Genomic DNA, 12,343 nt, shown 5'->3' on the forward strand with positions numbered 1-12,343 from the left:
ACATACCTGTAACAGCCTGTGTGTGGACAGGGCAACAAATCCTCTGCCCTCCCTTTGGGGATGCAGCAACACTTCCCACCAAACCTAGAAAATCACCACAACACCTCCAAAACAATTCCACCGTATTTCCAGAGACTTTGAAACAGCATAAGTTCTTCAAAATCACCTGAATGCCTGACCTTTTAATTAACGAGTGCAGCACCCATCTGCTAGCTGAAAAATTAATTGTCTTTCTGAGTGACGGTGAATTCATTGAATGGACCCACATAGTGCGACGTTGAAAATGGAGCATTTACATCAGCTGTTAAGGCAGTAAGACATTAGGATAGGAGTTCAGTTACTTCTGGCGTAAGCGGGGATGCCCGCATATGGTGTGTCACGTGGGCTGCCCTGAAATGGCTGGAGACGCAATGCGCATTCCCAGGAAGGCTTCCAAAGTTCCATTGCTGCCTCTGATCCAAATTTTGTGCCCCAAATATCATAAACGTGTGTTTAACATCCTTAACCTGCTACACTGTTGTTTTTAATTTGTTCAGTGAATTCAACAGCTTAAAGGTAAATAAATCAGACAAGTTTCTACAGGGAATACAGCAAGTATTTATATACCTACCACAGTCACAACCACAGGATACAAAGCTGAAAGTTTTGCATTTTCAATTGATTCCACCAGTTGCACAATTTCCTGAGGTAACTCAAAGTTGTTGACCTGTTCAAAACAAGAAACAATGCACTAAAGAGAAGGTAAAAATGTCAATAAAAATACACTGAACAGGAGGTAAAATATATTTTGGGGGATCTAGCAGCATTACACAGACTTACGTTGGTTACATGGAGGAGGAAGTTCATAGACTGCTTCTTGCACAGCCTTTGTGGCATTCTTTAATGATGTCCATGGAAAACGCCACATATGCTGCACAGGTAATAGCTCGCTACACTGCCTGCCCCAGTAAATCAACATAAATCTACACTGCACCACTAGAAGCAACGCAATGCAAACAAATTTATGCTCCATTGTGTTCTGATAAACACATGAAAACAATAAAACACTGACAACACTTAGCTAATACCTTATCCTGGATTAACTGAAAACAGAAGTGAAGTTGTCATTTGCATTAATTTCACAGACACTTACAGGCTAGACATTGGAATATATTCTCCAATTAACTGAGGAATTACAGTGACCTATGCATAACAACTTGTAAACAACTTTGGAGAGGCCCCTTCAGTGTGCAGAACTCCTGCCTACACCTAATTCCACCTCAGTTCCCATGGCCAAGTGGTCTGCAATCTTTTAAATTCTAGTGGGCCTCACTTTCACCAGGAGGAACAACAATAACTTGTATTTATAATGCACCTTTAATGTAATAAAAAATCCCAAGGCGTTGTGAAACAAACATCTGACACTGAGTCACATAAAACGGTTTTAGGGCAGCTAACCAAAGGATTGGTCAAAGAGGCATGACTTAAGGAGTGTCTTAAATGAGGAAAGACTGGTAGAGAGTGGGGAGGTTTAGGGAAGGAAATCCCACAGCATACAACCTAGGCAGTAAAATTAATCAATACTGTCATAAATAAAAGTGGTAGAATACATGGCAATGTCTCAACCAATCAAAGTCGACTTGCCAACCAATCAGCACCCTTTTCTCCTGTGGTATACATTGATGTGATTGTTTGAAATTTGGCATTCTTACATTTATCCTAATGAGCTGAAAAGGAAAAGCTTCAGCAACATGTCTCTCTTTTCAGCAATAAAAAGGACATTCCAGACTACAAGATCACAATAAATGGAAGCAAGTTAGAACACGCCAATCAATTCAATTAACTAAGAAGCACAGTAACATCCGATGCCAAAAGCAGTACTGAAATCCACAAAAGGACTGGACAAGCTAAAAGAGCTTTTACATTGAGCAACATTCTAAGAAATGTCAGCTTGAGTCTGGAAACGAGAATCCGTGTACTAAAATGCTTTATCTGCTCAGCAATAAAGCTTGGAGCTTTGAGAAAGAAAAAGAAAACAATGTCAACAACTTCAAAATATGGTACCTAGGAAGGATCCTAAGGGTAAGCTGGGTAGAGAAAAGAACGAATGAAGAAGTACTGAATGAGGCCGGAAAGACAAGAGAAATCTTAAATAATATCAAAGGAAGACAAATAGAGTTCTTCAGACAGGTTATCCTTGCAGAAGAGTTGGAATGCCTAACCACCACTGGTAAAAATAATGGAAGAAGAGCAAGAGACCTACAGCGAAGGGAGCAACTAGGCAACATTAAAGACTGGCTTCACCAGAACTCCAACAAGAAGATTATCCACTGCTCCAATGATTGTAAAGTTTGGAAGGCCATGGTCACCTACGCCACTTGAAATGGCACTTAGAAGACCACGATTACGACTGCCTAGGCAGCTAAGGCATGGCCTCCAATAGTGATGCAATTAAAATCAGGGATGCTTAAAAGGCCAAGAGGAACACACATATTTCAAAGGACTGTGGGACTGGAGGTCACAATGATAGGGAAGGAAGAGGCTATGAAGGGATTGGAAAACAAGAATCATAATTTTAAAATAGAGGCGTTGCTCAACTGGGAGCCAGTATTGGTCAGTGAGCACAGAGGTGATAGATGAATGGGACTTGGTGCGAGTAAAAACATGGAGAGCAAAAGTTTTGATGCACTCAAGTTTACAAGATGGAAGAATGTCGGGGGGGCTGGTCAGGCATGCATTGAATACTAAGTCTAGAGCTAACAAAGGCATGGATGAGAGTTTCAGCCACAGAAGAGCTGAAGCAGGGACAGGGTTGGGAGAAGTTACAGAGGTGGAAATAGGTTGGCTTAGTAATAGCTTGAATATGTGGTCAGAAGCTCACATCAGGGTCAAATATGACACCAAGGTTACAAACAGTCTGGTTCAACCTCAGACAGTTCCCAGGGGGTAGTAAGGAGTCAGTTGCTAGAGAACAGAGTTTATAGCAGGGACCAAACACCATGGCCAGAATCTTCCTGGCCTCTTGATGAGGCTTTAGAGGCTGGTGGTAGCGTGGGGGCCGCGGGCAGGAAAATATGGAAAATCCCATCAGAACAGCTCCCTAATGGTATCCCACCTCCAAGTATGTTTTCCAGGGCCAGTCAAATTGTTAACCAGCTCCACAGAGGCAGGTAGTCAATCAAGCCAATTAATATCCCACTTACGAGCCATTTTGTCACACCGATGCAATGTTCCTGGCATCGGATGGACCCCTGCTAAGTCTGGAGCCTGGCAGCCTCCAGGCAGCAGGTGAGACAGCCATTGGAGCCTGCTTTCAATGTCCCAGTGATGGAGTATCAAGGCTGAAATGGCCACAGCCAAAAACTATTCCTGTGAAGGGGTTCCCGCTCCACACTAATGGCCCTAATAGGCCTTCTTTGTTATGGGATCTTCAGCAGGCTTTTGAGGGCACCTCCATTTTTAGGTGCCTTCTCTTTCACCATCTGCCTCAGCATCGCTGACCTCTCTCAGGGGACTGCCAACTGGCCAGTCCTACGGGCTATCTCATTAAGCCTCCTGCATCCCTGTTCCATCTGCCATCCTTAATTGGACAGCAAATGCGTACTGGCCAATTAGGAAGCCATCTCATGTAAAGTTGCACAGTAGGCACACTGCCAAGCTGTGGGGCTCAGGACCCAAAAATGATCCCAACGTCCAGGTTCAATTTAATTGGAGGAAAACTCTGCTAATTCAGTACTGGATATTGGACATGCAGTCTGCTAATTTAGCAGCAACAGAAGATTCTAAAGCGGTGGAGGTAAGGAAGAGCTGGGTGTCATCAGTTTACATGTGAAAACTAACACTGTTTTTGGATGATATCGCCAAGGGACAACAGGTAAATGAGAAATAGGAGATGGATAAGGACAGGTCCAGGTAATGGTTCAGGAGTAGGAGGAGAAGCCATTGCAGGCAATACTCTGGCTTTGATTAGATGGATAAGAGTGGCATCAGGCAGGTGCAATCCCACCCAGCTGGACAACAGTTGAGAGGTTTTGGAGATGGAGATTGTAGCCTACTGTGACAAAGGCTGCAGGTAGGTTGTAAGGATGAAGAGGGATAACTTTCTTTTGCCACATTCACATAGCATGTAATTTTAATAGAGCTATTTCTGTACTGTGGCAGGGGCAGAGATCAGATTGGAGGGATTTAAACATGGAGTTCTGTGAAAGATGGGCACGGATTTGAGGGGCAATAACATGTTCAAGGACTTTGGCGATCAGGTTCTGGTATACTAACACACCTACTTCTTGCAATTATACAAAGTGTTGTGGGCAACCAAAGGAGAACTAGAGGGATTTCTAGAAAATAACTTCACCTCACCAGTCATGCCTCTTTCTATGATGTCAGACAAAAGGGGTTGTGTTCATAAGTTCCCTATGCCGCATCTGGCAGAATTTTAAGTGGTCAGCCTGCATATATCAGCCTGAATTGCAGTTTTCCATTTGCTGGCCTTCATGCACTTCCCTCTGGTAGTAGGTACTGTCCAGTAACCATAAATACTGTCACGCACCTTTTTTTTTTGTTTTTGTTATCCTGCTGTTGTGCAATCTGCCCTGCTTATTTAGTAGAGCGAGTTTTACAACACTAGGACACACAGAGCTATTTAGTATAAACAAGAATTTATCAGAAAATCAGAAAACACACTCTGTGCCTCCTCAGTACCAGATACACACAATCTCTCTCAAACTCCTAGAACAGAAATTCAGATATAATATGTGCATCTTACAATTAGTCACTGGCTTCCCACAAAAACTCTGACTAGTCATGAAACACAAAGCTACCTTAATAACTTTTTCTATAAAACCTACGCTTCATAAGCCCTCAGCCTCTGCTGGGCTCCCCAAAATAATCTGGCCACTGAGGGCTTCTCTCCCTCCAAAACTGTGATACCTCTCCCAGGATTTACCTTGCAGTGTTTGCTCCATCGAGCAAGCCGTATTAAGACCCCCATTTGGGGTAGGGAGCTAACCGGTTACATTTAAATGAGGCCTGGGCCTCAATATAGCCTGAGCCCTTTAGCTCTGGCTGGCGGTTTCCTCCCTTTTGTCAGTTGGCCCATTTGTAATTTATGCAGAAGGCAGTGATAACTTTGGAAGGGCGCGGCAGGCCATATAGTATACTGCAAGGTCCTCGCTAATCAACTGAAGTATCTGAAGCATTCCTTCAGGAATACCAATAGCCTGCTCAATAATGATCCTGGTGGCTGAACGAGTCTTTGTTGTATCTGCGCTTTCCCTCTGTGCCTGGCTGGTGCAAAGGCAGTTCTGATTTTAAAAGGAACATCCTTGCAGACTACTTCACACTCAGGTTGGCAAAGATAAAATAAAAACAATAAAAATACTACATTCCTGACAGACATGTTATGAAGGTTTTGATAAAGCAAACAAGGAAAAAAACTATTTCCACTGATTGATGAATCAATAATCAGAACATAAATTTAAGGTTATCAAAAAATTGAAGAGAGAGGTTAGGAGATTTTCTTTTAACACAGAGGACATATTAAACCTTAAAATGCCAAGCCTGGAACAGTAATCAAGGTCACTGTTCAAAAGGAGAATTTAAAAATATTTGAAAATGCAAAAGCCATGGGAAAAGAGCCAAAAGAATAGGACTAAGTGGTTGGATTTTTCAGATGCCAACACAGGCAAAATAAGCCAACAAGCCTCTCTCTCTGCTGTAAAATTTTATGATTCCTATCACCATTTCAAAGCAAACTGGATTCAATCCATGTGCTAACTATAGCAATCCCAGCATGCTTTAATCTGAGCTAATCAGAGAAATTACTCATTTTTGATTACTTTTGAAACCAGTAGTGAACATTGCAAGGAGTTAGTTATGCAATCCTATTCTCACAACACTGGTTGCAAACTTTCTGGGCTGAATTTTCCCATATGGGTCACAATGCCAACATTGGGATGAATTCCAGGGTGGGAACCCAGAAGTGGCCACAGCAGGATTATGAATGTGATCTTCCCAGAGGTGACCAATTAAGAAGCCACCTCCGACAGCCCTGTCCAATTTGAATGCTAAAAAGATTCCAGTGTTGGGAGGTCCATTCAGTGAAGGCAGTGAATTGGGGCACTGGCCTTTTTTACTGTGTGGGTGATGCCATCAGCTGTAACTGATGGAGGTGCCTTCAGTGGGAGGGGAGAAGTTGCCATTGCAGAAGAGCTAACATTAGCAGAGACATCAGTCTCCTTGAAGTGTTTGCAAGGGCGTGCCAGCTACTTGGCGAGAGATCCCCTTTGTGAATTACTGCCAGCAAATAAATGAAATGAGTTGCAGCCTGGACCTCCTGATGAAAAACTGACTCAGATCCATTTTGGGCTCCGGACAGAGTGGGTGCCTGTGCACCACTGACAAAATTGCAGATATGGCAAATACTCCTCAGTTGAATGCCTAATAAATGTTGACTGGCTGCCGCCTCTAGCCATGTAGCTGTCATCCCTGACACACCACCTCTGGAAAAATCACATGGAGGTGGCCAAACATGTCTGACTTGCACGCCACACTCCTGCTGGCAAAAAAAAGGCAAGTACAACCCGCATCTGGCTCTCTTGGCTGCTTTCTGGTTTAGCCATCCTGCCATTGGAGTAAATGAGGTATATGGAGCAGGATGTATCTTGCCCTTTTTGTGGTACATCATTAGCTTGGCATGATGACATGTTAGCCAGGGGATGGTGCTTTGTACTCTGAATACCAGTGATGGGCTTGCTGTCTACAGAGTTGGTAGCCTCACTGTTGCAGTGCAAGTACCAGGGTGGCATGCACTGACACTACGTGGTAACTCTCTAAGGGAACAGTGCTGATTAAGGAGTACATATGCCTTCGGATGAGTAAGATCAGGAGTTTCCAGGGAATTGCTCAGTGTTTGAACATAGGAATTCTGTTGTGGTTGTGGGGTAGTGTGAGGGGTGGTAGAATTAAGGTCTGAGTGTGGCATGCAGCCCCTGAGTCAGGCTGCTATGTCATAGAAACATAGGAGTAGGTCACTCAGCATGTCGAGCCTGCTTCACCATTCATTTTGATCATGCCTGATTCTCTATCTCAAATCCATACTACCACGAGCTCCCTTTACCCCTCGACGCCTTCAGAGTCTATAAATCCATCTATTTCTTTCTTCAGTGACTTGGCCTCTACAGCCATCTGTGGTAGAGAATTCCACAGGTTCACCATCCTCTGAATGACAAAGTTTCTCCTCATCTCAGTCCTAAATAGCCTAATCTGTATCCTGAGACTGTGACCCTTGTTCTAGACCCCCCAGCCAGAAGAAACATCATCCCTGCATCCAGTCTGTCTAGCCCTGTCAGAATATTATACATTTCAATGAGATCCCCCCCTCATTCTTCTAAACTCCAGTGAATACAGGCCTAGTCGACCCAATCTCTCCTCATACGACAATCCTGCCATCCCAGGAATCAGTCTGATGAACCTTCACTGCACTCCCTCTATGGCAAGTATATCCTTTCTTAGGTGAGGACATCAAAACTGCACACAATGTTCCAGGTGTGGTCTCACCAAGGTCCAGTACAGCTGTAGTAAGACACCCTTGCCCCTGTACTCAAGTCCTCTTGCAATGAAAGCCACAATACCATTTGCCTTCTTAACTGCTTGCTGCACACGCATGCTTTCTTCCAGTGGTTAGTGTACAAGGTCCAGTGTCCCTTTGTACATCAACATTTCCCAATCTATTACCATTTAAATAATATTCTGCCATTCTCTTTTTACTACCGAAGTGGGTAATTTCACACTTATCCACGTTAGCCTACATCTGCCATGTATTTGCCCACTCACTCAACCTGTCTAAATTGTCTTGAAGCCTCTTAACATCCTCTTCACTACTCACATTCTCACCAAGTTTCGTGTTGTCAGAAAACTTGGAAATATTACATCTGGTTCCCTCATTGTTAAATATTGTGAATAGCTGAGTCCCAAGCACTAATCCTTGCGGTACCCAACTAGTCACCGCCTGCCACTCCGAAAAAGACCCATTTATTCCAACTCTGTTTCCCATCTGCTGACCAATTCGCAATCCATGCAAACATATTACCCACAATCCCATGTGCTTTAATTTTGCACACTAACCTCTTGGGCAGGATTTTACGCGTTGGCGAGCAGGGGCGGGGCCTACTCGCCGACATGTAAAATGATGCGCGGTGACATCGGGGGGAACAACCGACGTCACCGCGCCCCATTTAAATTTTCAGGAAGGTGGGGGCTCAGCGAAATCAGCTGCACGCCCGCCGACCTGTCAATGGCCAATTGAGGCCATTGACAGAGGCAATTAAGTAATTAAAGGACCTGCCCGTCCAACCTTAAGGTTGGCGGGCAGGCCAGGAGTCCCGGTGCGAATTGGAAAAAGCTTGAAACTTCATCCACGGACGGGATGAGGTTTCATGTAGCTTTTTAAAAATTTTAATAAAGTTTTTATGAAAATTATGGACATGTCCCAACTCATGTGACATTGTCACATATGGGGACATGTTAGGGAAATTTTATTTTTCTATTTTTATCTTTATGACATTTACAGCCGATCTCCCTGAGGCTGCACTTAGCCTCAGGGAGATGAGTGCACTGTTTCATGCGCATGCGCAAAAGAGCGCACTCTCGATTTAGGGAATCCCCCCCCCACCGCCCGCAAAGGGAGCGCACAGCACTTCTGTGCGGAAGTCACGCTGGGTGGGCCTTAATTGGCCCGCCCACGTAAAATGGCGCCGTGCCCCCAACTGGAGGCACTGATTTGAAGCGCGCCTGTGCACGCCCGCCATTCAATGTCTCCCCCCACAACGGGGGGAAAATTCAACCCCTTATGTGGGATTGATCAGCTTTCAGTCGCATTAATTTCTCCAGCACTACTTTGTTAGTAATGCTAATTTCCTTCGATTCATTGTTTTCACGAGACCTTTGGTTCTCTAATATTCCAAGGAAGTTGTGTCTTCCTCCATGAAGACAGAACTAAAGTAATTGTTTAATTGCACTGCCGTTTCCTTGTTCTCTAATTTAAACTCCCCGATTCAGACTGTAAGGGACCTACATTTGTCTTCACTAATTTTCTTCTTGTTACATACTTATAGAAGCTTTTACAGTCTGCTTTTATGTTCCTTGCAAGTTTACTCTCATACTCTATTTTTCTCCTCTTAATCAATCTCTTGGTCTTACTTTGCTGAATTCTAAACGGCTCCCAATCCTCAAGCTTGCGACTTTTTCTAGCGACTTTTGATGACTCCTCTTTGGGTCGAATGCTATCCTTAATTTCTTAGCCATGTTAGCCATTTGTTAGCCATGGCTGGGCCGGTTTTCCTGTTGTGTTTTTGCGCCAGAAAGGAATGTATAACTGTTGCAATGCATACAGTCGTTCCTTAAATATTAGCCATTGGCTATCCACCATGATGCCTTTTAATGAAGTTCCCCAATCTATTTTAGCCAACTCAAGCCTCATACATTCATAGTTTCCTTTGTTTAGATTTAGGACCCTAGTTTCGGATTGGACTATTTGACTTTCCATCTTAATGAAGAATTCTATCATGTTATGGTCACTGTTCCCTAAAGAACCCGGTACAACAAGGTTATTAATTAATCCCTAAGATAAAAGCAAAAAACTGCGGATGCTGGAAATCCAAAACAAAAACAAAAATACCTTGGAAATACTCAGCAGGTCTGACAGCATCTGCAGAGAGGAACACAGTTAACGTTTCGAGTCCGTATGACTCTTCAACAGAACTAAAGAAAAATAGAAAAGAGGTGAAATATAAGCTGGTTTAAGAGGGAGGGGTGGGACAGGTAGAGCTGGATAGAGGGCCAGTGATAGGTGGAGATAGCCAAAAGATATCATAGACAAAAGGACAAAGAGGTGTTGAAGCAGGTGATATTATCTAAGGAATGTGATAATAAAGGTACAGGTAGCCCTAGTGGGGGTGGGGTGGGGGGAAGGGATCAAAATAGGCTAAAAGGCAGAGATAAAACAATGGATGGAAATGCATTTAAAAATAATGGAAATAGGTGGGAAAAGAAAAATCTATATAAATTATTGGAAAAATGGGGGGGGATCGGAAAGGGGGTGGGGATGGAGGAGAGAGTTCATGATCTAAAATTGTTGAACTCAATATTCAGCCCGGAAGGCTGTAAAGTGCTTAATCGGAAGTTGAGGTGCTGTTCCTCCAGTTGGCGTTGAGCTTCACTGGAACAATGCAGCAAGCCAAGGACGGACATGTGGGCATGAGAGCAGGGTGGAGTGTTGAAATGGCAAGCGACAGGGAGGTCTGGGTCATGCTTGCGGACAGACCGAAGGTGTTCCGCAAAGCGGTTACCCAGTCTGCGTTTGGTCTCTCCAATGTAGGGAAAAGCACATTGGGAGCAGCGAATACAGTAGACCAAATTGAGGAAAGTGCAAGTGAAATGCTGCTTCACTTGAAAGGAGTGTTTGGGCCCTTGGACGGTGAGGAGAGGGGAAGTAAAGGGGCAGGTGTTCCACCTTCTGCGGTTGCATGGGAAGGTGCCGTGGGAGGGGGTTGAGGTGTAAGGGGTGATGGAGGAGTGGACCAGGGTGTCCCGGAGGGAACGATCCTTGCGAAATGCCGCTGGGGGGGTGTAGGGAAGATGTGTTTGGTGGTGGCATCATGCTGGAGTTGGCGGAAATGGCGGAGGATGATCCTTTGAATGGGGAGGCTGGTGGGATGATGAGTGAGGACAAGGGGGACCCTATTGTGGTTCTGGGAGGGAGAGGAAGGTGTGAGGGCGGATGCGCGGGAGATGGGCTGGACACGGTTGAGGAAACTCATTTCATGCTATCTTGACTCCATTCTCTCTCCCCTTGTCCAGTCCATTCCCACCTACATCCGTGATTCCTCTGACACCCTACATCATATCAACAATTTCCAGTTCCCTGGCCCCAACCGCCTCCTCTTCACCATGGACATCCAATCCCTCTACACCTCCATACCCAACCGGGATGGTCTGATCGTTCTACGTTTCTTCCTCAAACAGAGGCCCGAACAATCCCCATCCACTAGTACACTCCTCCGTCTGGCTGAACTTGTTCTTACACTGAACAATTTCTCCTTAAACTCCTCTCACTTCCTCCAAATAAAAGGTGTGGCTATGGGTACCCGCATGGGCCCCAGCTATGCCTGTCTCTTTATGGGGTATATGGAACATTCCTTGTTCCAGTCCTACTACGGCCCCCTCCCACAACTCTTTCTCCGGTACATCGATGATTACTTCGGTGCTGCTTCATGCTCTCGTCTGGACCTGGAAAAATTTATTAATTTTGCTTCCAATTTCCACCCCTCCATCATTTTCACATGGTCCATCTCTGACACTTCCCTTCCCTTCCTTGACCTCTCTGTCTCAATTTCTGGTGATAGACTGTGCACCAATATTCATTACAAGCCTACCGACTCCCACAGCTACCTCGACTACAGCTCCTCACAGCCCGCATCCTGTAAGGAGTCCATCCCATTCTCTCAGTTCCTTCGCCTCCGTCGCATCTGTTCTGATGATGCCACTTTCAAAAACAGTTCCTCTAACATGTCTTCCTTCTTCCTTGACCAAGGTTTTCCACCCACGGTGGTTGACAGGGCCCTCAACCTTGTCCGGCCCATCTCCCGCGCATCCGGCCTCACACCTTCCTCTCCCTCTCAGAACCACAATAGGGTCCCCCTTGTCCTCACTTATCATCCCACCAGCCTCTGCATTCAAAGGATCATCCTCCGCCATTTCCGCCAACTCCAGCATGATGCCACCACCAAACACATCTTCCTTTCACCCCCCCTGGCGGCATTCCGCAGGGCTTGTTCCCTCCGGGATACCCTGCTCCACTCCTCCATCACCCCTACACCTTAATCCCCTCCCACGGCACCTTCCCATGCAACCGTAGAAGGTGCAACACCTGCTCCTTTACTTCCTCTCTCCTTGCCGTCCAAGGGCCCAAACACTCCTTTCAAGTGAAGCAGCATTTCACTTGCACTTCCCTCAATTTAGTCTACTGCATTCGCTGCTCCCAATGCGGTTTCCTCTACATTGAAGAGACCAAACGCAGACTGGGTGACCGCTTTGCGGAACACCTTCGGTCTGTCCTCGAGCATGACCCAGACCTTCCTGTCGCTTGCCATTTCAACACTCCACCCTGCTCTCATGTCCACATGTCCATCCTTGGCCTGCTGCATTGTTCCAGTGAAGTTCAACGCAAACTGGAGGAACAGCACCTCATCTTCCGATTAAGCACTTTACAGCCTTCCGGGCTGAATATTGAGTTCAACAATTTTAGATCATGAACTCCCTCCTCCATCCCCACCCCCTTTCCGATCCCCCTTTTTCCCAAATATTT

General features: G+C 45.3%; 1 protein-coding gene across 1 annotated transcript in view; it reads right to left on the bottom strand.

Annotated features, from left to right (window-relative positions):
• Positions 1–12,343, bottom strand: part of crppa (CDP-L-ribitol pyrophosphorylase A) — a 487,012-nt gene that overhangs the window by 278,400 nt on the left and 196,269 nt on the right. The window contains exon 8 of the mRNA XM_078535079.1: positions 611–706. Coding sequence (XP_078391205.1) covers positions 611–706 — 96 coding nt within the window. The remainder of the gene's footprint in view (positions 1–610; positions 707–12,343) is intronic.

The sequence above is a fragment of the Cetorhinus maximus genome, chromosome 3 (genome assembly GCF_964194155.1).
Source record: "Cetorhinus maximus chromosome 3, sCetMax3.hap1.1, whole genome shotgun sequence".
NCBI lineage: Eukaryota > Metazoa > Chordata > Chondrichthyes > Lamniformes > Cetorhinidae > Cetorhinus > Cetorhinus maximus.